The 27908-nt window shown below is 45.6% G+C and overlaps 2 protein-coding genes across 2 annotated transcripts in view; both read right to left on the bottom strand.

Moving 5' to 3' along the window:
• The window catches only part of LOC120994388 (beta-1,4-galactosyltransferase 3-like), a 462074-nt gene that overhangs the window by 287858 nt on the left and 146308 nt on the right, over nt 1-27908 (bottom strand). The gene's annotated exons all lie outside the window — the stretch shown is intronic.
• Nucleotides 10000-27908, bottom strand: part of LOC120994390 (beta-1,4-galactosyltransferase 3-like) — a 96958-nt gene continuing 79049 nt past the window's right edge. The window contains exons 4-7 of the mRNA XM_040422910.1: nt 23071-23261; nt 11986-12108; nt 11195-11299; nt 10000-10364 (exon numbers count right to left, since the gene is read on the bottom strand). Of these exons, the coding sequence (XP_040278844.1) occupies nt 10196-10364; nt 11195-11299; nt 11986-12108; nt 23071-23261 (588 nt within the window). The 3' untranslated portion in view covers nt 10000-10195. The remainder of the gene's footprint in view (nt 10365-11194; nt 11300-11985; nt 12109-23070; nt 23262-27908) is intronic.

The following is a 27908-nucleotide window of genomic DNA, read 5'->3' as shown; positions in this document are numbered from 1 at the left end:
TTCAGGGCTATTTGCCTTTCTCTTTCTTATGTCCCTTCCTCCCCCTCTAACCTTGATCTTTCCTCAGGTTTTTCTGTCCTCCTCATGCTGTTCGGGGCTGTGTGCTGACGGCGCCGCTTCCGAGACTCGCGCCGCGGTCTCCCTGGATGACGTCAGCGCTCTGCGGCTCCCTTGCCGGCAGCTGTCGCTGCAGCTCTCGCATCCCTACAGGAGAGGGGAGGGGGGAAGGAGGAAGTCAATGACCCGTTTGAGGGTACATTCTGTTCGTTTTTTTCTTTTTCCTGCAGGGAATGATTAATTCCCTGATCTCTGGAGGGAATATCTTCCCCAAGTTAAAAAAAAAAAAAAGGGAGGAAAGGGAAGAGTGTCAGAAAGTAGGAGTGTAGTGGGCGGCAACATCAAGTTTGATTAATTGGCTGCAAGGGCTCTGCCTTTGGGCGGTCCCTCACACCTCCTTATAAGCCCTCAGTTACCCTCACTCAGTCTCTGGTTGTGCAGCTTTTTTAGCAAGCCTCCAGAGTCCTATTGTGCTGAGAGAGATTTTCTCTATCATTTCTGGTGATATTGAGACTGAAACTTTGTTTCTGTTGGTGGGCTTATTCTCAAAATTTTTATTTATATTTTTTGTCTTCTTATTGCTTAATAGGGGTTTAATCCTCCTCTTCCTTTTTTCGCAGTCATGTCTTCTCCACGAGACGCTGACCAGCAGAAGGCCACCGCCAAACGCAAACATTTGGCCTGCTTCAACTGTGATACCCCCTTAGATGACGACTGCCAATACTCAAGATGTGACAGCTGCCGTTCCCGTACCACTGCTGAACCCACGATGCAGGAGATGTATCAGTGGGCTAGATGCTATGTGGATTATTCTATCAAGGGGGTGGTCAAGCTTTTAAATGAGAGGTTGCCGGGACCCTCCCAGACTCCTATGGAGGTCACCGCACCAAGCGAGAGACCCGCTGTTGTTTCAGTGGGCTCATCTTCCTCGGACGAGGAAGAGTTAACCTCATGTTTTTTTCCGCCAGAAAAAACTCAAAAGCTTCTAAAGTCCATCCGGTCGGGGGACCAGGATGTTGACGTTGGGGAGTCCTCTGATCCCGCTGGTCGGGCACAGCGTGTCTTCAAAGCGGATGAGACCCTCCGTTCAGTCATGCGTACCGAATGGAAGAAACCGGAGAAAGGACCAGTCCTGACTCGCAAATTTAAAATTATGTTTCCGATGGTGAAACCCTTAATGGAATCGTGGGGTTCCATTCCCAGGGTTGACATGGCCATAGCCAAGTTGTCTAGACGCACTCTGGTGCCCGCAGATGATGGGTCGAGTCTGCAAGACCCTCTTGATAGGAGGGCGGAGTGCACTTTAAGAAGAGGCTATTCAGCCGCTGCAGCTTCAGCTTCTACTGCTATAGCAGCATCTGAGGTATCGTCCTTCCTGAGGAGTAAGTTAAACCAAATTCAGACCGACATGGACCAGAGTGTGTCCCGTGATGATATCCTGGCCCCCTTCAAAACGGTGAATCTGGCCATGGAATTTTTATGCGATACTTCGCAGGTGCAGCTAAAGCTAGCGGCCAAGACCATGGGCCTAGTCTCTGCGGCCCGTAGACCCTTATGGCTAAAACAATGGAAGGCAGATAATGCCTCAAAGTATAATTTATGTGGGCTTCCGTTCGAGCCCGATCGGCTTTTTGGGTCTGAGCTGGATAAGATCATGGAGGGCCTCTCTGACAAGAAGGGCAAGAGTCTTCCTCTGCAGCCCTTTCGAGGACACCCCAGTCAGCATCAAGGTAGCAGACAGGGCCAACTAACTACTTCCCGTAGAAACTGGGGGGGGCAGCGAAGACTTTCGAGGCGCCCCCGCAGACCAACTAAGGAGGCCAATCCCTCCTGACTGCGGGCCTCTCAGAGGCTCTTGGTTTCCCCCTGCTGTCCCGCCGTTACGCCTCTGGGTTTCCCCGTACCCTCTCCCCAGATCCCCGTGGGAGGACGCCTTGCCCATTTCAAAGAGATTTGGTCCCAGGAGATTGCAGACCCCTGGGTTCTAAGCATCATCTCCTCCGGGTACCTGATAGATCTCGCCTCTCTCCCCCAAGAAAGATTCCTCATCAATCAGGGCTTTCAGCCTGCCAAACAAAGGATTTTAGAATCCTACATCCAGGACTATATTTCAAAGGGGGCTCTAGAGGAGGTTATGGCGGGGAGCAGGGCCTAGGGATCTATTCACCAGTATTTCTGGTTGCCAAAAAGACAGGCGATCTCCGGATGATAATCGATTTAAGACATCTCAATCGATTCATAAAGAGACCAAGGTTTCGTATGGAAACCATAAGGTCAGTCAGCCACATTCTCAAACTCGGAGATGTGATGGCCACACTGGATCTCAAGGATGCTTATCTCCATATTCTGATCCATCCCGCGTCTCGGAAATATCTCAGGATCGCGGTCCAGATTTCTCCCCTTTGGAATCTCATGCGCCCCCCTTATCTTCACCAAGGTGGTGGCAGCTCTGAGACTTCAAGGACTGACCATTGTCCCTTACCTGGACGACTGGCTCCTTTTGGCAGCCACCGTTCCAGTTCTCACCCACCATCTTCATTTGGCAATTTCCTTTCTGCTCCGCCTAGGGTGGATCATCAACTGGCAGAAATCGAATGTGAGCCCTTCGACTTCAATACAATATCTAGGTTTCATAATCGACTCTGTCGCGATGTCTCTTCAGTTGACATCGGAAAGGAAGTCCCGGGTACAAGACCTGGCAAGGTTCTTATCAGTACCATGACGAGTATCCATTCGGACTCTCATGAAGATGTTGGGGCTCATGTCAGCGGCTTCAGATGCAGTCCCTTGGGCATTATGGCACCTTCGCCCTCTTCAAACAGAAGTTTTGAACAAGTGGGACGGCAGCCCCACGGGGCTAGATTCCCTATACTCTCTATTCTCCCATACTCAAAATTCCCTGAGATGGTGGTTCCATCTCCCTGCAGGGAAGTCTATGACCCAATCAGTTTGGCTCATATGGACTACAGACGCGTCCCTAGTAGGCTGGGGCGCTCATCTAGACGGTTCCACAGTTCGGGGAACTTGGTCTCTCATGGAGCAGCGTCTCTCCTCCAATCTCCGAGAGATGCGAGCTATCCGGCTAGCCCTCCTTCACTTCGCCCCTCAAATCCGGGGCAAAGCAGTGAAAGTACAGTCAGACAATATGACTGCTGTTCTTTACATAAACAAACAGGGAGGCACGAGATCCCTACCCCTTCTTGGAGAAATCGGGGTAATTCTACGGTGGGCAGAGTTGAACCTATCCCATCTATCTGCTACCCACATTCGGGGGTCCCTCAACATAATTGCAGATTGTTTAAGCCGCGGATTACCGACCATGGAGTGGTCTCTGTGTCCGGAGATCTTCAAGCAGATAGTCCTGAGATGGGGATTACCGGAGGTGGATCTCATGGCAACCAGGTTCAACGCCAAGGTACAAAGGTTCTGCTCTCTATACAGGGAGGACAACCCCCTGGCGATAGATGCTCTGTCGATACCGTGGAGGTTCAGGCTGGCTTACATCTTCCCTCCCTTTTCCATGATACCGAGGGTATTGATGAAGATTCGTCAGGATCAGGCCTCGGTAATAGCCATCCTTCCGTTCTGGCCCAAGAGATCCTGGTTTACCCAGCTCATTCAGATGAGTCGGGGACAATACTGGAGACTCCCCCCGGAGCAGACCCTGGTGTCGTGGGACACACATCTCTGCCCAGATCTGCACAGATTCAACCTGACAGCCTGGAGGTTGATCAGTCCCTTCCCAGAGTAGAAGGGCTCTCACATTCAAGAGCGGAATCCACTAAGAAGGCCTACTCCAGAGTGATGAGAATCTTCACCTTACGGTGTGATTCTAACCAGGTGGCGTCTGCAGATCCGCCCCTTTCCGCCATATTACAGTTCCTTCAGGATGGACTAGACAAGGGCCTTGCTCCGGCCACTTTGAAGGTACAAGTTTTTGCCTTCTCGGCCTGTTTAAACAGGCCATATTCTCAGGACCCGCTCATCAAGCGCTTCCTTAAAGGAGCTGAGAGATTGAGGTCTACAATACTGAGACCCATTCCTCAGTGGGATCTTTCAGTAGTGCTCAATGGGTTAGCATCTCCGCCATTTGAGCCATTGGAGGAGGTCGGGTTCAAGTTTGTCAACTTAAAGACAGTCTTTCTGCTAGCTGTGACTTCAGCTAAGAGGGTTTCGGAGTTACAAGCCTTTTCGGCTCTGCATCCATATATAACCTTTTTGCAGGCCCGGGTTCTCCTAAAATTCTTACCCTACTTCAGACCTAAGGTGTTATTGTTTCAGAATATCAATCAGGTAATTTCTTTACCAGTCTTATTTTCTTCCGCCTCCTCCGATATTCCTGTCAGACATCCTCTGGACATTTCGAGATGCCTCCAGACCTATGTGGATAGGTCCAGGGAGTTCAGGATTGATGAGAATCTCTTCATCCTGTTTGCCGGTAAATCTAAAGGCCGTAAAGCGTCTAAGTAGCTGGATCAGGGAAGCCATTAGGGAGTCTTTTCTGTCTCAAACTCTGGACCCTCCAGAGTTCGTTAAGGCCCATTCTACTAGGACCGTTTCAACCTCAGTGGCAGAAAGAAACCAACTTCCCTTAGAGCTAATCTGCAAGTCGGCTTCCTGGAGCTCCGAATCAACCTTTATCTCGCACTACAGAGTCGGTGCTAAGTTTGCAGAGTTTTCGGCCTTTGGGCAGACTATTCTTGATTCTGCCAGGCAGGAAGGCCCTCCCTAGGCGTTCTTCTTGTTATCTCCCCATCTGTGCTGCTGGTAGAACGTAAGGGAATCGTTAATTTCTAACAATAATTTGTTTTCCCTTAGTCCTAACAGCAGCACACAAATTTCCCACCCTAAGTACGTGTGCTTGCTGAAAACACGGTGGTTGGGGGGTAGTTCCCTCCTTTTGAGGGAGTGGGAACTCTTGTTATTGGTTCTTGGGCTCATTAAAAATTCCGCCGGTCCTACCAGTCCACAGGGGGCAGTTAACCCCATCTGTGCTGCTGTTAGGACTAAGGGAAAACAAATTATCGTTAGAAATTAATGATTTCTTCTGTTTAAGCCATTCTGTTGTTGATTTACTTCTATGCTTTGGGTCATTGTAATGTTGCAACACCCATCTTCTGTTGAGCTTCAGCTGGTGGACAGATGTCCTTAAGTTCTCCTGCAAAATGTCTTGATAAACTTGGGAATTCATTTTTCCTTCGATGATAGCACACCGTCCAGGCCCTGACGCAGCAAAGCAGCCCCAAACCATTATGCCCCCACCACCATACTTCACAGTTAGGATGAGGTTTTGATGTTGGTGTGCTGTGCCTCTTTTTCTCCACACATAGTGCTGTGTGTTTCTTCCAAACAACTCAACTTTGGTTTCATCTGTTTACAGAATATTTTGCCAGTACTGCTGTGGAACATCCAGGTGCTCTTGTGCAAACTGTACACGTGCAGCAATGTTTTTTTTGGACAGTAGTGGCTTCCTCTGTGGTATCCTCCCATGAAATCCATTCTTGTTTAGTGTTTTACGTATCGTAGATTCATAAACAGGGATGTTAGCATATGCCAGAGACTTTTGTAAGTATTTATCTGACACTCCAGGATTCTTCTTCACCTCATTGAGCAGTCTGTGCTGTGCTCTTGCAGTCATCTTTACAGGACGGCCACTCCTAGGGAGAGTAGCAGCAGTGCTGAACTTTCTCCATTTATAGACAATTTGTCTTACCGTGGACTGATGAAAAGCAAGGCTTTTGGAGATACTTTTATAACCCTTTCCAGCTTTATGCAAGTCAACAATTCTTAATCGTAGGTCTTTTGAGAGCTCTTTTGTGCGAGGCATCCTTCACATCAGGCAATGCTTCTTGTGAAAAGCAAACCCAGAACTGGTGTGTGTTTTTTATCAGGCAGGGCAGCTGTGACCAACACCTCCAAACTCATCTCATTGATTGGATACCAGTTGGCTGACACCTCACTCTAATTATCTCTTGGAGATGTCATTAGTCTAGGGGTTCACATACTTTTTCCACCTGCACTGTGATTGTTTACATGGTGTGTTCAATAAAAACATGGCAACATTTAATTCTTTGTGTATTATTAGTTTAAGCAGACTGTGATTGTCTTAGATGAAGATCAGATCACATTTTATGACCAATTTGTGCAGAAATCTATATCATTCCAAAGGGTTCACATACTTTTTCTTGCAACTTTATCTCCAATTGACTTTATAATACCCACAAATAAGGCCAGTGTTTATGAATAAGCTATTAGTTTTTTTCTATTTACCTACTCCTCAACTATTTGTTGTTTCTGGATTGTGTATCTGTTACCTAGTTGCCATGGTGCGGGGACGCAGACACCATGTTTGCCACGCTGCTATCTATTATGTTTGGCAGCCAGCGTCCGAGACAACGCGAGATCCGAGATTACGGACTTGGCCTAGTCCCTCCGCCTCCCGGGATTCCCTGTGAGAACTCGGGTTGTACTGTTACATCATGCGCACGACGTGCTATGCACGCATGCGCAGTTACAACATTAGGACGCGGCGCGCAGTTACAACATTGGGACGCGGGCGCATCAGGTGAGTGGGTATTTAAACTGGTGTCGGTAATCTATGCGCGCTGCCGGTCATCACATTGGCCATTATCGCCTTAGCCATCGTGCTAGTTGTTACTCTCTCCCCTGATGAACCTTCGTATCGAAGTTGGGGAACGCGTCGGGAGATTCGGATTCTGGGCCACCCATTGGACTTTTATAATCCACATTGGGCATCCGTGCATGGGATATCCAGGCAGGGATTCTAATTCCAGGGGCAACGTTTATAGGTAGGATAGTTCTCCCTATGGGGGGTTCTGTCCTGCTTTAGGTAGGGAGAGTATAGGCTGCTAGGGTCAGTTATCCCATTGTCCGCCTATCTATGGTTGTTTTCATCTTTTTTACTGGGTTACCTCGATTCATCATCAACGGATATCCTGTAATAACTGCTGATCCTCCTCTGGGCCAATCCTGCTCCAGTTCACCCTACCTATGAGTTACGTTATCGTAAGTGGTTACTCCATTTACAAGCTACGGTACCGTGAGTAACTGCATAGCGGTAACCTCTCTTTTTTATACTGCCTCTAATTATTTATAGTCCCACTGGGCTATCGGTCCTAATTATCCTATCATCCATTACGTTTATTTGTTTGTCTGTATCTTTGTGGGTTCTATTTTATTTATATATATTAAAAGTGACGTTTTAAAGGGTACATTTACTAGCTTCAGTGATATTACTGTTTTAGGGTACAGATGATTTTTGGTTGCTCTATATTACACTTTTTGTGAGGCAACGTAACAAAAAATTGCTGTTTTGAACTTTTTATTTTTTGTTATTTACAATGTTCATCTGACAAGTTAGATTATCAGCTATTTTTATAGAGCAGGTTGTTACAGATGCAACAATACCAAATATGACAACTTTTTTGGTTGTTTGTTTCATTTTTAAATAATAAAGCATTTTTGGAAAAAAATATTTTTTAGTGTCTCCATATTCTGAAAGCCATATTTTTTTTTTATTTTTTTTTGGGTGACTGTCTTATGTAGGGGCTCATTTTATTCAGTATGAGATGATGGTTTGATTGGTACTATTTTAGGGTACGTATGACTGATCGCTTGCTATTACACTTTTTGTGATGTAAAGTTACAAAATGGCTTTTTGATACCATTTTTATTAGATTTTTTTTTTACGGTGTTAACCTGAGCGGCTGAATCATGTGATATTTTTATAGAGAAGGTTGTTACGGACGCGGCAATACCTAATATGTATACTTTCTATTTATTTATTAAAGTTTTATACACTATCATCTTTGAAACAAAAAATAAAATAATGTTTTATTGTCACCATAATCTGAGAACCATAGTTTTTTTTTTTTTTTTTGGGCAATTCTCTTAAGTAGGGTATAATTTTTGAGGGAAGAGATGACTGTTTGATTGATACAATTTTGGGGTGCATATGACTTTTGATCGCTGCTATTACACTTTTTGTGATGTAAGGTGACAAAATGTTTTTTTGACACTTTTTTAATTTTATTACGGTGTTCACCTGAGGGGTTAAATCATGTGATATTTTTGTAGAGAAGGTTGTTACGGAAGCGGCGATACCTAATATGTATACAATTATTTTTATTTTTTTTACATTTAACACAATAAAAGCATTTTTTGAGGGATGAGGTGACGGTTAGATTGGTACTATTTTTGGGGGCATACGCCTTTTTGATCGCTTGGTGTTGCACTTTTAGTGATGTAAGGTGACATAAATGGCTTTTTTTTGACAGTTTTTATTTTTTATTTTCTATGGTGTCTATCGGACGGGGTGGATCATGTGATATATTTATAGGGCCTGGGGCTAGATCTCCTGGGCACCCATAGGAGGCAGGTCACGATGCCGTGCACGGCATCGTGCTACCTTCTGACACATCGAGTCCCCGCCACAGCAGCGCGGGGACTCGATGCGCTCCCTTACCCGACACAAACCCCTTCTATGTCGCGGTCAGCGCGGACAGCGGCATAGAAGGGGTTTATCCACCAGAAACGGCTTTTACAGCAATGCCGGCGGATACAGCAGGGACTCTGCTACCAGGGACTGCCAGGCCCCTGCAGTGATCGGGCGCGCACCACTCCGATGCCCGCCGTGCATGTACGGCGCAATGCATTCTGGCAATGCATCCCCCGCCATACCTGCATGCCGTTTTGCGTTAAGGGGTTAATGAAAGCTGTTATTATAAGGTAATTACAGATCTTTTAGCAATCATTGACATGCCTAGCTCTAATTTAGTGCTCTCATTAAGAGAAACAAAATAAGAGTATTGCAGGTTTGATACCTTTTAATGGCTAACAAAAATAGAAGTAATGATGGTACATAGCGAGCTTTCGAGACATCACCAGTCTCTTCATCAGGCGTACTACAAGAATATATGAAGAAACAGCAATATATATACAATAAGAACAGAGGCCTGGAGGAATGAATGGACATTTGAAAAAAAAACAGAACAACATATTAAAGATCTTGAGAATGAGTTCTTAACTATCTGACAGATAAAGGGTGTGAAAGTTTTATGGTCTCTAAATTGATGTTATCTCAGAGACCTGGTGCCCCGACTATGTCTATAGAAGACTCTTTAGATCTTGTAGTGTGTCATAAATCCCGGGGACCAATTCAGTCCAGTATTCAGAGTGTCAAGCAGTGTTAATAATTTGTATTTCCAAATTCTTCTTGTTTTTGGGGATTTGAAGTTACCTTTTAATATGAGAACTTTCATGTTTTCTACATTGTGTCCTGGGCTACAGAAATGCTTAGCCACAGGAAAGTGCAGCTTCTTCTCTTTAATTGTCTGGCGATGGGACCTCATCCTTGCATTGAGTCTCTGTTCTGTTTCTCCAACGTAGAGGCCTCCAACAGGACATTTAGTGCAGAGAATCAGATAAACAACATTAGATGTAGAACATGTGAATGTCCCAGGGATCCTATAGTCCTGCTGTGTGTTGGGGATCCGGATCTTATCTGTTGTCATGTAGAACACATGAAAGTTCTCATATTAAAAGGTAACTTCAAATCCCAAAAAGCTAGAAGAATTTGGGAGTACAAATTTATAACACTGCTTGAATTTGTCCCCGGGATTTATGACACACTACAAGATCTAAAGAGTCTAGAAATGGTTGTGAAGGTGGACCTGGCCTTTAAGAGGACGACACAAAGAACGGGGAGGATACCAAAAAAGTGCTCTTAATTCCTAATAGAGCAAAAAAGCAGCAGTTTGTGAATCAAGATGTGCAGTTAACAAATCAACTGACACAAAGTCCGTAAATCCATTAATTTCACTGGGACCATGCGTCTGTGCTCTCCTATTACGTACATACTGATGATCAAGTGATTGGTCTGTGTCCCTGGTCAGAATGTGACTGCCACTTCAGGCGGGTGACCGGTCAGGGCCAAGTCGTTTCATTCCAGCATCTCACGGTCCTCTACTGGTCACAATGGAAACTACAGGTCTCATGGTTTTACAGAATGCATAGGGACTGGAGAAGAGACTGCAAGTCCTAAAACATCCTGTAGGAGGCGGTCCACAGTCATATCACTGGATGCTTCTCTATAGTTCAGTACGCCCCTGACCAAGGGTTAAAAAAACCACCACTTCCTTGCTTTGGTCGGCATGACCGGAGTTTCACCGATGTCCACCGTGAGGTTGGTGTAGAGCTCAGCCTTCTCTCTGGAAAGCAGGCGGAAATCTATGGAGTTTATCCCGTCTTCTCTCCAGGTTTTTTTCGTTTTACTTAACAGATCATACCTGGTAAGATAAACGAAGGAGGAGAACGTCAGATCGGAAAGCTGGCCTTCAGCAGCTAAGTGGTTAACGGTCCCCAGAACTCCCACAATGCACTGGTTTCTGATGACGAAAGACTGCCAAATGCAGCTCTGGATGTGACTGGAGTAAAACATGTGAATGGAACAAACATTTACTTTACTTAACACTTTATGTCTATTTACAGTTCCACAAAGTGTTCACCGATTGGTTGAAATATGAGGAGAAGCCCTGCGGCAAGTGTGTAATTTCCCTGCAGCTCCACCACAGGAGAGGAGAAGTATTACACAGTGGCCATTTACATCAGTGGACGTGCCAGGTCCTCCAGAGAGAGATAAAGATGCTCCTTGCAGTCTCTCGCTTCTCTAGCCAATGGAGGAGGATCTGGAATGGAGAGAACCCATTGATTGTCTGGGATTTCCATATTGATGGCCAATTCTCCAGTCATCAATGTCTGATAGGTGGGGGATGACTCCAGGCAGGACCACTGAGAAGATGTTTGAAGAGGCTGTACACTGTATGGTGGCTGTGCTTGGTATTGCAGCCCAGGCCTATCCAACTGAATGGGATTGAGCCATGCCTAGGCCATGGGACTGGTAAATGTGACGTCACTGGCCTAGGAAGAAGCCGCATGGTGCGCCGAGGCCTCTTCAAACAGCTCATTGGCAGAGGTGAAGAGAGTCTGACTCTCACCAATCTGATACTGATAACCTATCAAAATCCCAGAACACCCCTTTAAATTCAATGTAAATATCACATTTTTACTGTGCAAGGATCATTACCGGCGGCTGACACTTTCACTAGGTCCCGTTTACCTGTAAGCGTTCTCCTCATTGCCGGAGTCACGGTCGTGTGGGATCATTTTATATCGGCCAAGGCTTAAAGGCGTCCGAGTCATTTTCATCCCCGAAAGGCGAATCCTTGTAAAAGAGGAAAACACATAAAAACCTATTAAAGGCCACGTCCAATAGTTGGCCCTTCTGGAAGATGATTGCAAGGAAATCTCCACAAAGAGTGCTCGATCTGAGGGCACCTGAAGAAGCCATCGTATGCCGGGCAAAAGGGGTCCAACCTCACTCATTTCCAGACCTGGATGTAGCCTTCTGGCCAATCAGAAGTGTTCTGAGGGTTACATGTGACTGGAGCGGGGCCCACATAATGGATGTAGGTCAGGTCTCTCCAACTTGTCCTCCAGGACACTTGCAGATGCATTAGATATAGTGGAGTCCAAAATGAAGTAACATTCAGATTTCGGGTCTAACCCTCTGCTGGGTTCTCATAAAGGCAATTTCCCTCCATCCCCAACGAATGGGTGAGCTGGAGGTCCGGGGCCCGCATCCTTCAGCAGTCAAGCTGTTGTGAAACTACTATTCCCAGAGTACTGAAAAGAGAAGACGCAGTATGCATGCTGGGAGTTGTAGTTTCACAACAGCTGGAGTGCCGGCCTTCTGCTGCTTCTCCTCCTCATTGCTGTTTTACACTAGATGGGTTCTCGTGTGACCGAGGAGGTTTCTGAACACTGACAGAGCGGCTTCTAGTAGGGGAAAGGGAGGAAGACAGCGCTCGTCCCAATCACAGCTTTGTGACCCTCACCGCGGTAGGTTACCTCATGGCGATATCATCGTCCTCTCCTCCCCAGCCCCAGTATGTGTTGGGGAATCCATTGATGCTCATGAACTGATCTGGTGTAAGTGCAGTCACTCCTCCAAAACATGTCCAATATGGCAGGCTGCAGGGGAAGTAAAAAATAATTACAACCACTGGTGTATTCATCGAGAATGGCTGCCGGCGCCTCATGATCCTAAAAAACGCACAGGTGGTGCACAGGATTTTTGCATTCTGTATCAGTGAAATGCAATCCCCTGAAATCCTTAGTGTGTTATCTAACGCCCGATGGTCTCAGTCATGGCTTCAGCCAGAGTCTCTTTGCTATTCCTCTCCCAGCTCTCCCTGGCAGTCAATCACAGAAGGAGATTACAAGCATTATACTGTATGTCTAGAGCAAGGGTCAGCGACCTCCGACACTAGCCGTTGTCAAACTACAACTCCCAGCTGTTCCCGGTACTCCCATATACAGTATGTGAACGGAGCATAATGGGAACTGTAGTTACACAACTATTGGAGTGGCAGTGACTGATGATCCCTGGTCTAAAGTATAGGGTCATATGGATTATTGTAGTGTATGGCAGAAGCATTGCAACATACTGTGTGTGTATATATATATTAGTGTAACATACATGTACATATTAAAGGGGTTCTGTCACCAGGTTTCACCCGTGTCAGCTAAACTAACCTGTCAGTCAGAGAAATAAGGTGCCCAAGGGGATGTGAAGTGATGCAAGGTGCCGGCCGCACCCACCGCCGTTCGTGCCCAGCGCCGCCTTTCCAGACTTCTGCACCGCCTCCTAATCCTCTGTGCCGCCTCTCGCTCTCCCTCCATCCCCCCTCCTCCTGCTGTAAGATCTCGCGCTTGCGCACAGGGCTCTGCCTGATGCGCCCGTGCGGACTTCTCGATTTGGCTTCTTGAAGCGAAGTGCACATGCGCCGGCACTTCGCTCAACCCAGGTATGACCTGCACTCTGGCCCCAGCCTCTCAGAGCCCTGTGCGCACGCGCGATATCTTACAGCAGGAGGAGGGGGGGGGGGGGTGGAGGGAGAGCGAGAGGCGGCACAGAGGATTAGGAGGCGGTGCAGAAGTCTGGAAAGGCGGCGCTGGGCACGAACGGCGGTGGGTGCAGCCGGCACCTTGCATCCATTAACATCCCCTTGGGCACCTTATTTGTTTGACTGACAGGTTAGTAAAACCTGTTTTTTAGCAAAATAAGGCTACGGATCACACTTAGAAGCCCACATTAGGAATCCTGATGAGGCCCTGAACATCAGCATATGTTTAGCTGACAGGCGTGAAACCTGGTGACAGAATCCCTTTAAGTTCAGCACTCAGAGCTTAGCTGTAGTGCACCTATACAGTGAGCAGCAGTGACACCGTGTGGCGAGTGACCAGTACTGCGTATGTGCACAAACAAAGTTTGAATCATTGCTGGACCTCAGGCATAAGGGCAAACGTCTGCACAGAGTTGTAAATATTTTTAATATATTAGCATACAGATTTATCTGAAGAGGAAAATATTTAACATTATATTGGTATCTCCCTGCAGAAATATATCTATACATCAGATAGATAGTATGATATGTATTGTAGCCACCAACTTGCATTGTGACATTATAAGATATTCTAACTAAAACTGTAATACAGATGCATAAATACAGTCTTCAGATAAGTTCTGAAACTAAATGCTACCTCATACATTACTACTATAATACTGTTCCTATGTACAAGAATATAACTACTATAATACTGTTCCTATGTACAAGAATATAACTACTATAATACTGTTCCTATGTACAATAATATAACTACTATAATACTGCTCCTATGTACAAGAATATAACTACTATAATACTGCTCCTATGTACAAGAATATTACTACTATAATACTGCTCCTATGTACAAGAACATAACTACTATAATACTGCTCCTATGTACAAGAATATAACTACTGTAATACTGCTCCTATGTACAAGAATATAACTACTATAATACTGCTCCTATGTCCAAGAATATAACTACTATAATACTGCTCCTATGTCCAAGAATATAACTACTATAATACTGCTCCTATGTCCAAGAATATAACTACTATAATACTGTTCCTATGTACAAGAATATAACTACTATAATACTGCTCCTATGTCCAAGAATATAACTACTATAATACTGCTCCTATGTACAAGAATATAACTACTATAATACTGCTCCTATGTACAAGAATATAACTACTATAATACTGCTCCTATGTACAAGAATATAACTACTATAATACTGCTCCTATGTACAAGAATATAACTACTATAATACTGCTCCTATGTACAAGAATATAGCTACTATAATACTGCTCCTATGTACAAGAATATAACTACTATAATACTGCCTCCTATGTACAAGAATATAACTACTATAATACTGCTCCTATGTACAAGAATATAACTACTATAATACTGCTCCTATATACAAGAATATAACTACTATAATACTGCTCCTATGTACAAGAATATAACTACTATAATACTACCTCCTATGTACAGGAATATAACTACTATAATACTGCTCCTATGTACAAGAATATAACTACTATAATACTACCTCCTATGTACAAGAATATATCTACTATAATACTGCTCATATGTACAAGAATATAACTACTATAATACTGCTCCTATGTACAGGAATATATCTACTATAATACTGCCTCCTATGTACAAGACTATAACTACTATAATACTGTCTCCTATGTACAGGAATATAACTACAATAATACTACTCCTATGTCCAAGAATATAACTACTATAATACTGCCTCCTATGTACAAGAATATAACTACTATAATACTGCCTCCTATGTACAAGAATATAACTACTATAATACTACCTCCTATAGGCAAGAATATAACTACTATAATTCTGCCTCCTATGTACAAGAATATAACTACTATAATACTGCCTCCTATGTACAAGAATATAACTACTATAATACTGCTCCTATGTACAAGAATATAACTACTATAATACTGCTCCTATGTACAAGAATATAACTACTATAATACTGCTCCTATATACAAGAATATAACTACTATAATACTGCTCCTATGTACAAGAATATAACTACTATAATACTGCTCCTATGTACAAGAATATAACTACTATAATACTGCCTCCTATGTACAAGAATATAACTACTCTAATACTGCCTCCTATGTACAAGAATATATCTACTATAATACTGCCTCCTATGTACAAGAATATATCTACTATAATACTGCTCATATGTACAAGAATATAACTACTATAATACTGCTCCTATGTACAGGAATATATCTACTATAATACTGCTCCTATGTACAAGAATATAACTACTATAATACTGCCTCCTATGTGCAAGAATATAACTACTATAATACTGCTCCTATGTGCAAGAATATAACTACTATAATACTGTCTCCTCTGTACAAGAATATAACTACTATAATACTGCTCCTATGTACAAGAATATAACTACTCTAATACTGCCTCCTATGTACAAGAATATATCTACTATAATACTGCCTCCTATGTCCAAGAATATATCTACTATAATACTGCTCATATGTACAAGAATATAACTACTATAATACTGCTCCTATGTACAGGAATATATCTACTATAATACTGCTCCTATGTCCAAGAATATAACTACTATAATACTGCTCCTATGTACAGGAATATATCTACTATAATACTGCTCCTATGTACAAGAATATAACTACTATAATACTGCTCCTATGTACAAGAATATAACTGCTATAATACTGCCTCCTATGTACAAGAATATAACTGCTATAATACTGCTCCTATGTACAAGAATATAACTACTATAATACTGCTCCTATGTACAAGAATATAACTACTATAATACTGCTCCTATGTACAAGAATATAACTACTATAATACTGCTCCTATGTACAGGAATATAACTACTATAATACTACCTCCTATGTACAAGAATATAACTACTATAATACTGCTCCTATGTACAAGAATATAACTACTATAATACTGCCTCCTATGTACAAGAATATAACTACTATAATACTGCTCCTATGTACAGGAATATAACTATTATAATACTACTCCTATGTACAAGAATATAACTACTATAATACTGCTCCTATGTACAATAATATAACTACTATAATACTGCTCCTATGTACAGGAATATAACTATTATAATACTGATTCTCAGCGGTTGTATTTCGACTTACCAGACGATCAAGTGGCCAACTACCATGAAGATAAAGGAGGGTTCTCTCGAGGGGGGGGGGGTGGGGGGAGGGTCGGCAAACCCTGGAAATCTCCACCCCAGGCCCGGAGATTTGAGCCGATAAAACCCACCCAGGATGTACCCACGGCAGACCTGGCTCCGATAGTCTGCTGGCGGTGTCCGGAGCCTGGCCATGTAAGGGCTGACTGTTCCTATAGGGTTGAGCCCATGGACACTAACTATGGCTACCGTCAGTGGCTATATGCCAGGAGGCTGTGAGCAACAGATACCCCTGAGACTCTAGATCATTTGTGCCAGGTGGAAGTGGGAGACACTCCGGCGGAGGCTCTGCTGGACTCAGGGAGTCTGGTGACCCTAGTAAGGGCTACCCTGGTGCGGTCCACTAAGTATACTTGTCACGAGTTGGGGGTCCCAGGAGAGACCACCGCGTCGTCAAGCAATAAACGGAAATCAGGTACAGACACAAGAGTTTATTGCACAAACAAAAACATGAAAGGCAGCACAGAGAAAACATGAGCTCTATGTACCGTCAGCACAGTGGGAGAAAACCCCCACTGCGCCACTGTCTAGTAATACTCCAGAGGGGCGTAACTAAGCAACTCCTGGTTTTCACTAGAGCCCTAGATGGTATGGTTAGACTTAGCCGCAGAAAGTTGCCAGGGTCCACTCTGGAGCGTGACCTAGACAGTGACAGCAGGAGCGAATGGACTACAGGTACCAGAAGGTACCGACGGCACATAGGCAAACATAACAGACAGGTAAATACGAAACAGAGCAAATAATAATACAAACAGGAGTTCACGCAAGGGAGCAGGAGTGGCAATGAGCAGAGAAGGACTTGCTCCACCAGTAGTAATCTGCATGGCCTTGTCATGCCACTCTGCTGCAAAGGCTTGCTGAACACAGGCATCAGAATAAACACAAAGTAACTAAAACATAACTGGCAGAACAGAAAGACAGGAAAAAGGACGCAAATGAACAAGTAGGGAAACTCACAGAGCACAGACAGACAGACACAGATCCCATGGGTCAGCAGCATGGGAGAGAGAACAAACCAGGAACAGGACAGACAACACACACCAGGAGAGCTGACCCAGAACTGAGGAAACCTCAGCCTTATATACAGGTTCCATGGGTGCAGCAGAGAGACCACACCCATGGAGCAGACAGAGGATTAACTCCTAATAGGCACACTTGGGAGTTAACCCATAAAGAACCACAAAAGACACACAGGAACAGAACTTCAGCGAGGAGCGCCGAATGAGCAAGAACGGAAGGTCACAGTCAAAGGTAACGACTGTGACAATACTGAACGGAAAGTCGGGCTGATGTGCATTCACGGAGCTTTAAAAGACTACCCCACCGCGCTGGTGTCTCCAACTACAGTGACTGTCGCCACAAATCTACATAATGAACTCATAATAGGGAGAGACTTCCCGGCACTGTGGCCTGCTATGAGAGTGACTGATACCCATGAGACAGGGGTAAACCTAGCAGAGGGCCCGGCTCAGGGGGGAGACTAGAACCCTGGGAACCTGAGACCGAAGGGCCAGCAGTAGGGGTGTCCGCCACTTCGGTGGAAGAGGAGGATACAACCCCGCTAAGTGTGATGGTGGGAGACATGAAGGACTTGCCGCCGGGTCCTGAATTGGCAGACCTCAATGTCTCCTGGGATAATTTTGGTACTGCCCAATGTCGGGACCCAACCCTATCCCGCTCCTGGGAAAATGTGTTAATAGTAGATGCGAACCACAACAACCTGGGGCAGTTTCAGTGTTTCCCCATTTTGTGGTTCATCAGGATATGATGTATCGGGTAAAACAATTACGGGGTGAGCCTATTGAACAGTTGGTGGTTCCCAGGCCTCTACTGGGTTCTCGCCCTTCGAACTGCTATATGGCAGATACCCTCGCTGTCTCTTGGTCGAGGCCAAAGACGCGTGGGAACAACAACCCACTCCACATAAAAGTGTCATTGAGTACGTTACCCAGATGCAAGATCGGATAGAGACAGTGTTGCCTCTTGTCAGGGAGCATATGGAGGCAGCTCAGCGAGCCCAGAGTCGGGTCTATAATCGGCAGGCTTGGGTCCGGATCTTAACCTGGGTGATCGGGTTTTGGTTCTGGTGCCGACCGTGGACAGTAAGTTCCTGGCTAGGTGGCAGGGGCCCTACGAGGGACTCGAGAAAATTGGAGATTTAAACTACAAGGTACACCAGCCAGGGCAGCGAAAGCAGGAGCAGGTGTACCATGTGAATTTACTCAAACCGTGGAAAGATAGGGAAACCTGTACAGAAGACAGCCCGCGGCCGGGTTTTCTAGGAGAAGAGGTACCGACCCCTCTGTCTGATGCAAGAGAGGCGGCTGCCACAGCAAAAATTGCTGACAGCCTCTCCTCTAAACAGATTCAGGAGGCCAGGGAGTTCATTAGTCGGAACACGGATATGTTCTCAGACCTCCCTGGATGCACGTCTATAATCCAGCATGACATTGTCACTGAGCCTCAGGCAAAAGTCAGATAAAAACCATACTGGGTACCCGAGGCTCGGCGACAAGTCATATCGGAGGAGGTGCAGCTAATGTTGCAGCTAGACGTCATTGAGGAGTCAAAAAGTGAGTGGGCAAGTCCTATAGTATTGATACCCAAGCCGGAAGGGATGTTGCGGTTTTGTAACTACTTTCGAAAACGAGGTTTCCAAATTCGATGCATATCCCATGCCCCGGGTGGATGAGCTCATCGAGAGGTTAGGACAAGCCCGGTATTTTTCTGTTTTAGACCTCACGAAAGGGTAATGGCAGGTGCCCTTAACGGAAGCTGCCAAAGAGAAAACTGCCTTCATCACGGTCTTACCCTTTGGTTTGCATGGCGCCCCCGCCACTTTTCAGTGACTAATGGACATCGTGCTTCGTCCTCATCGTCGGTATGATTCGGCTTACCTGGACGATATTGTCATCCACAGTACCGACTGGGAAAGTCACCTGAGTGCAGGCTGTAGTGGACTCCCTTCGGAAAGCTGGCCTAACCGCTAACCCAAAAAAATGCGCGATAGGGTTAGAGGAGACTAAGTACCTGGGGTATGTCATTGGGCGTGGAGTCATTAAACCCCAAGTGAACAAAATACAGGCGATACGGAATTGGCCCCGACCTGTCACCACTAGGCAAATAAAGTCCTTCCTATTGGGTTATTACATGAGGTTTGTTCCCCACTTTGCTACTCTAGCCGCGCCCTTGACAGGACTCTTGAAGGGACACAAGTCAATGATCGTTCGCTGGGATGATCGGGTCCGCTTTGAAGTTGGCCCTGTGCTGGTTCCCAGTTTTGGTGACGCCAGACTTCAAAAGGGAGTTTATAGTACAGACTGATGCCTCTGAAGTAGGCTTCAGTGCTGTACTGTCTCAGGAAGTCAACGGGGAGGAGCATCCCGTTGTCTTTCTCAGCTGCAAGCTCACCCCAGCCAAGACCCAGTATAGTGGAGAGTAGGGGTGCACCGAAATGAAAATTCTGGTCCGAAACCGAAACCGAAAATTCAGGATGCCCTTGACCGAAAACCGAAACCGAAACTGCCTTTTTGCCCAAATACTTTTAAAATACTTTTTTTTTTATGATTGGCGCTGTTATGGAGAGGGGGATCTGTGGGTGGCGCTGTTATGGAGAGAGGGATCTGTGGGTGGCGCTGTTATGGAGAGGGGGATCTGTGGGTGGCGCTGTTATGGAGAGGGGGATCTGTGGGTGGCGCTGTTATGGAGAGGGGGATCTGTGGGTGGCGCTGTTATGGAGAGGGGGATCTGTGGGTGGCGCTGTTATGGAGAGGGGGATCTGTGGGTGGCGCTGTTATGGAGAGGGGGATCTGTGGGTGGCGCTGTTATGGAGAGAGGGATCTGTGGGTGGCGCTGTTATGGAGAGGGGGATCTGTGGGTGGCGCTGTTATGGAGAGGGGGATCTGTGGGTGGCGCTGTTATGGAGAGGGGGATCTGTGGGTGGCGCTGTTATGGAGAGGGGGATCTGTGGGTGGCGCTGTTATGGAGAGGGGGATCTGTGGGTGGCGCTGTTATGGAGAGGGGGATCTGTGGGTGGCTCTGTTATGGAGAGGGGGATCTGTGGGTGGCGCTGTTATGGAGAGGGGGATCTGTGGGTGGCTCTGTTATGGAGAGGGGGATCTGTGGGTGGCGCTGTTATGGAGAGGGGGATCTGTGGGTGGCTCTGTTATGGAGAGGGGGATCTGTGGGTGGCGCTGTTATGGAGAGGGGGATCTGTGGGTGGCTCTGTTATGGAGAGGGGGATCTATGGGTGGCGCTGTTATGGAGAGGGGGATCTGTGGGTGGCTCTGTTATGGAGAGGGGGATCTGTGGGTGGCGCTGTTATGGAGAGGGGGATCTGTGGGTGGCGCTGTTATGGAGGGGGGGGGGGGATGTGCACTGTTATGGGCATAACAGTGCACAGATCCCTTTCCCCAAAACAGTGCACAGATCACTTTCCCCATAACAGTGCACAGATCCCCCCTCCCCATAGCAGTGCCATAGACCGATCCCCCTACCCATAACAGCCCCGGCCCTGCTGCTCACAGCATCACTCACTGCATCTTTATTTTACCTTACAATCGTGACGCTCCAGTAACAACTCTGCAGGCAGAGCGGAGGGCGGCGTAACGTCACTTACTCACGTGACGCACCTGCTCCGCCCACTTTATGAATGAAGGAGGCGGAGCAGGCGCGTCACGTGAGTAAGTGACGTTACGCCGCCCTCCGCTCTGCCTGCAGAGTTCTTACTGGAGCGTCACGATTGTAAGGTAAAATAAAGATGCAGTAAACCGCCCGCCCGCAGATGGTGGGTGACAAATCCCACACCCCATATTTTCGGCCGATATGTAACAATATCGGCCGAAATGGATTAGGTGCATTTTCGGCCGATATTTTCGGCTGCCGGAATTTCGGTGCACCCCTAGTGGAGAGAGAGTGCCTGGCTATCAAGTAGGCACTAGAATATCTCCGCTATTATTTATTGGGGAGAAAATGCCGCCTGGTAACAGACCACTCCCCTCCCAAATGGATGAGCCAGGCCAAGGACAGAAATGCCCCGGTCACTCGATGGTTTCTCTCCCTACAAAACTTTACGTGTTCGGTGGAACAAAGGGCAGGCCGGTTACAGGGAAACGTGGATGCCCTATCCCCTGTCTGGCGTGTGTTTACCCCCTCAGGGTTGAACAAAGGTATGTGACACAGTGAGAGATTTTGTCTGGCAAGGCAGGTATTTTCCTCCCAGCATATGCTGCTGGGCTGATTTACAGCCAGGTGAGGTTAAATACCGGACCGGATTTTAAGTGCACCTGGCTATCCTTAAATAGGCAGCTGGGCTCAGAAGCGAGGTCTCTGTGTTGGGATATGGGAACCTTGTGTCTGGATGAAGGCTTGCTACCTGTTTGGCGTGAAAACAGGTTGGTGCTGCTATGGTCAAGGACTCTGAGGCAGAATTTCTGCATGGTGTGAATTAACACCAACACCACAAGGTGACTTTTTGTTTGATTATGACTTCTTGTTTTGTCACTTGCCTAAAGTGTGAATAAAACACTGAACTGTTTGATCCAAAGAACTTGTTGTTGCCTCTATATTGCGTCCGCTAATCCAGCCAAACCCCACAACAGAAATATAACTACTATAATACTGCTCCTATGTACAAGAATATAACTACCATAATACTGCTCCTATGTACAAGAATATAACTGCTATAATACTGCTCCAATGTACAGGAATATAACTACTATAATACTGCCTCCTATGTACAAGAATATAACTACTATAATACTGCTCCAATGTACAGGAATATAACTACTATAATACTGCCTCCTATGTACAAGAATATAACTACTATAATACTGCTCCTATGTACAAGAATATAACTACTATAATACTGCTCCTATGTACAAGAATATAACTACTATAATACTGCTCCAATGTACAGGAATATAACTACTATAATACTGCCTCCTATGTAGAAGAATATAACTACTATAATACTGCTCCTATGTACAAGAATATAACTACTATAATACTGCTCCTATGTACAAGAATATAACTACTATAATACTGCTCCTATGTACAAGAATATAACTACTATAATACTGCCTCCTATGTACAAGAATATAACTAGTATAATACTGCTCCTATGTAGAAGAATATAACTACTATAATACTGCCTCATATGTACAAGAATATAACTACTATAATACTGCTCCTATGTACAAGTATATAACTATTATAATACTGCTCCTATGTACAAGAATATACCTACTATAATACTGCTCCTATGTACAATATAACTACTATAATACTGCACCTATGTACAGGAATAACTATTATAATACTTCTCCTAAGTACTAGAATATAACTACAATAATACTGCTCCTATATATATGAAAATACGTATCTAGACTAGTAAGTAATATTTCTATCTCGATGACAGACAACATCTATAATCACAGTGAATATATGCCGTACAATCTGTGACATATAACATGACGGTCACACACTGGAGCTTTATTCATACCGCTATGTGAATCCTTCCAGCATCTGTTAAACCTATAGAGCGCACAGCATCCTACATAAAATGTCCACTAGAGGGCAGTCACAGACAGAAGTAACGTTCTATCCATGTACAGAAGGTACTGTAATTCCAATGACAGGTTCAGCACTGCTACATCTGTATATTTATTCAATGTATTCTACCCATATAACAGATGAGTGGTTTTGTAATAGCAGTGTCAAAATGCCCAGCAATCCTAGCGTGTGTGACCCGGCGCAGCATGCGCAGTGCATTACCTGTACTGGAATTTGTCAATGGCGCTGGAGAGATGCTTGGGGTTATACTCGTTGCACATGTACAGGTTGTAGTCATTTTCCGGAATGAGGTCAACGTCTTGAAAGATTAAACAGTCCCAGCTGTTGTAGCGCAGCGCTTCTCTCACGCCGATGTTGAAGAGCCTGCCCTTGTTAAATGTTGCGTTCCCCGCCTGCGAAGATAAATGTCGCTGTTAGCCGGGAAATTAAGGAGAATCTGCCTCGTGGAGTAATGGAAGTGGTGACTATTTCACGGACCATTACAGGAGGAGGAAAAGGAAGGTGACACAGTGTTATACTAACCGGGATTTATCACTGTACGCAGGGAATAAAAGGGGGGTTTATTATCCGCTAAACTGCCAGGAAGAGTTATAGGAGAAATTTTGTGTGTATAAAGAAGTCGCTTTTTCTGCCCCTCACCGGTGGAAATGGCCCAAAATGTGATGGCCTCTAAAAAGACCAGAAAACTAAAACTAACGCGACATACCTAGGTGCTCACCTCCTACACTATATACGTATGGAATCAGGCACACAGCCATGTCACCTCCACAATAAAACTCTACGTCCCAGTGAAGGCAGACTTCCCGCACCGTCAGGTAACGTTAGGACGAGGGGTTGGCACGGGCACAGCAGCTGTGCCGCAGCATGGGCTACAATCTACAGTACTGCAACGTACAGATTTGGATCTAGCTGCGATCCCGGCCCATTTAACTCCTTAGATGCTGCAGCAAATAGCAGCATCTCCATAACGGGAATGGGGGGGGGGGGGGGGCTCTCTTTGTCACTTGATCACCCTCCCACACCACAATGGGAACGTAGGGTGCTAATAGGAAAAAGTAAAACTTTCCTTACCTGCAACTCTCATAAATGGTCCCTTTTACCCATAAAAGCAACAAGGGATGTGTGTGCAGACAGCCTACCACACCTTATATACCTACCGAGGGATATGTGTGCAGACAGCCTATCACACCCCTTATATACCCACCGAGGGATATGTGTGCAGACAGCCTATCACACCTTATATACCCACCGAGGGATTTGTGTGCAGACAGCCTATCACACCTTATATACCCACCGAGGGATATGTGTGCAGACAGCCTACCACACCTTATATACCTACCGAGGGATATGTGTGCAGACAGCCTATCACACCTTATATACCTACCGAGGGATATGTGTGCAGACAGCCTATCACACCTTATATACCCACCGAGGGATTTGTGTGCAGACAGCCTATCACACCCCTTATATACCCACCGAGGAATGTGTGCAGACAGCCTATCACACCTTATATACCCACCGAGGGATATGTGTGCAGACAGCCTATCCTACCCCTTATATACCCACCGAGGGATATGTGTGCAGACAGCCTATCACACCCCTTATATACCTACCGAGGGATATGTGTGCAGACAGCCTATCCTACCCCTTATATACCCACCGAGGGATATGTGTGCAGACAGCCTATCACACACCTTATATACTCACCGAGGGGATATGTGTGCAGACAGCCTATCACACCTTATATACCTACCGAGGGATATGTGTGCAGACAGCCTACCACACCTTATATACCTACCGAGGGATATGTGTGCAGACAGCCTATCACACCTTATATACCTACCGAGGGATATGTGTGCAGACAGCCTATCACACCCCTTATATACCCACCGAGGGATATGTGTGCAGACAGCCTATGACACACCTTATATACCCACCGAGGGATATATGTGCAGACAGCCTATCACACCTTATATACCCACCGAGGGATATGTGTGCAGACAGCCTATCACACCTTATATACCCACCGAGGGATATGTGTGCAGACAGCCTATGACACACCTTATATACCCACAGAGGGATATGTGTGCAGACAGCCCATCACACCTTATATACTCACCGAGGGATATGTGTGCAGACAGCCTATGACACACCTTATATACCCACCGAGGGATATGTGTGCAGACAGCCCATCACACATCTTATATACCCACGAGGGATATGTGTGCAGACAGCCTATCACACATCTTATATACCCACGAGGGATATGTGTGCAGACAGCCTATCACACACCTTATATACTCACCGAGGGCTATGTGTGCAGACATCCTATCACACGTTATATACCTACCGAGGGATATAGTAACATAGTATATAAGGCCAAAAAAAGACATTTGTCCATCAAGTTTGGCCTGTAATCCTGCAAGTTGATCCAGAGGAAGGCAAAAAAAAAACCTGAGGTACAAGCCAATTTTCCCCACTTAAGGGGGGGAAAATTCCTTCCCGACTCCAATCAGGCAATCAGAATAACTCCCTGGATCAATGACCCTTCTCTAGTAGCTATAGCCTGTAATATTATTACGCTCCAGAAATACATCCAGGCCCCTCTTGAATTCCTGTATTGTACTCACCATCACCACCTCCTCAGGCAGAGAGCTCCATAGTCTCACTGCTCTTACCGTAAAGAATCCTCTTCTATGTTTGTGTACAAACCTTCTTTCCTCCAGACGCAGAGGATGTCCCCTCGTCACAGTCCTGGGGATAAATAGATGATGGGAGAGATCTCTGTACTGACCCCTGATATATTTATACTTAGTTATTAGATCTCCCCTCAGTCGTCTTTTTTCTAAAGTAAATAACCCTAATTTTGATAATCTTTCTGGGTACTGTAGTTGCCCTATTCCAGTTATTACTTTAGTTGCCCTCCTCTGGACCCTCTCCAGCTCTGCTATGTCTGCCTTGTTCACTGGAGCCCAGAACTGTACACAGTACTCCATGTGTGGTCTGACCAGTGATGTGTAAAGTGGTAGGACTATGTTCTCATCACGGGCATCTATGCCCCTTTTGATGCAACCCATTATCTTATTGGTCTTGGCAGCAGCTGCCTGACACTGGTTTTTACTGCTGAGTTTGCTGTTTATTAAAACTCCTAGGTCCTTTTTCCATGTCAGTGTTACCCAGTGTTTTATCATTTAATATGTACAGGTGACTTGCATTATTCCTGGAAAGCGCCTGACTGTATAGGGAGGGTGCTTAGGGACTGATGGTCCTCCCCCTCCCCCCTTTTCCCCTTAGGGGCATTTAGGAATCTGGCCCCGTCTCAGTAATGGTTAAGTAGGTTGCAGATTAGGGTCATTGAGGGTTAATCACTGGGGAACCTCCTTAGACAGGATGGGGGCGGTGCAGGAAATTCTGAAGGTCACATATACCTCCTCTCTGTCCTGGTCACTTCCTCTTGCAAGTGGAAGCAGATTGGCCCTCCCTCCCTCCCTTTGCGGTTATTCTTGGGAGGCGGGTCGAAGTGCACGGTTCTGTTCAGTTATGGATACTTGGCTATTCTGTTTTGTTTTTCTATTTTTAAGAGACCCTGCTGGGAGTCCAGCGGTTTTGGATATTGCTCCGATGATTACGGCTTTGGAGAGCTGCGAATTTTGGTCGAGTTTATCAATAAAGTGAAAAAAATAAAAAAATAAGAAGTCACAGCTGGCGGCATTTGAGTACAGCGGAGATATGGTGGTTGCAGATGGAGTAACTGCCCGCTGGGAGTCCAGCGGTTGGAAGACAGCTCTGATGATTACGGTTTAACTTGCCCGCTGGGAGTCCAGCCTTTGGCATACCGTTCCGATATTATGGTTTATTAAGGTTTGCCGCTTTAATAAAGAAGCTGTGGCCGATCACCATCCAGCAATAAAGTGATACAGTTGTCGTGTCTTTTGTTATGGGTCAAGGTTGGGTAAAGGGGCCAAGGGTGAGTTAAAGGTGGTATCCCCTCCCCCTGTTACCCTGGATACCAGTAGTCTTCCCATGTGCATAACTTTACATTTGTCAGTGTTAAACCTCATCTTCCACTTCTCTGCCCAAGCCTCCAATCTATCCAGATCCATCTGTAGCTGTATACTGTCCTCTTCAGTGTTAGACAGCCTATCACACCCCTAATATACCCACCGAGGGATATGTGTGGAGACAGCCTATCACACCTTATATACCCACCGAGGGATATGTGTGCAGACCGCCTATCACACCCCTTATATACCCACCGAGGGATATGTGTGCAGATAGCCTATCACACCTTATATACCCACCGAGGGATATCTGTGCAGACAGCCTATCACACCTTATATACCCACGAGGGATATGTGTGCAGGCAGCCTATCACACCTTATATACCCACGAGGGATATGTGTGCAGGCAGCCTATCACACCTTATATACCCACGAGGGATATGTGTGCAGGCAGCCTATCACACCTTATATACCCACCGAGGGATATGTGTGCAGGCAGCCTATCACACCTTATATACCCTCGAGGGATATGTGTGCAGGCAGCCTATCACACCTTATATACCCACCGAGGGATATCTGTGCAGACAGCCTATCACACCTTATATACCCACGAGGGATATGTGTGCAGGCAGCCTATCACACCTTATATACCGACGAGGGATATGTGTGCAGGCAGCCTATCACACCTTATATACCCACCGAGGGATATGTGTGCAGGCAGCCTATCACACCTTATATACCCACGAGGGATATGTGTGCAGGCAGCCTATCACACCTTATATACCCACCGAGGGATATGTGTGCAGGCAGCCTATCACACCTTATATACCGACGAGGGATATGTGTGCAGGCAGTCTATTACACCCCTTATATACCCACAGAGCCAGCTCAGCTCAAAGGACATCCTTCATGAGCTACCGTACATGCCGCAGACATCGGAAGTAGGATGTGGTCAGAATAATGGGACTTGACCCTATAAAAGTTAAATATATAAAAATATATGGGCAGTGCAATTATTTTTTTTTAATAAAGTTATTT

This window comes from Bufo bufo, chromosome 3 (assembly GCF_905171765.1).
Source record: "Bufo bufo chromosome 3, aBufBuf1.1, whole genome shotgun sequence".
Classification (NCBI taxonomy): Eukaryota; Metazoa; Chordata; class Amphibia; order Anura; family Bufonidae; genus Bufo; species Bufo bufo.
The sequence above is the reverse complement of the archived record's forward strand: the minus strand, read 5'-3'. Positions and strand labels throughout refer to the sequence as shown.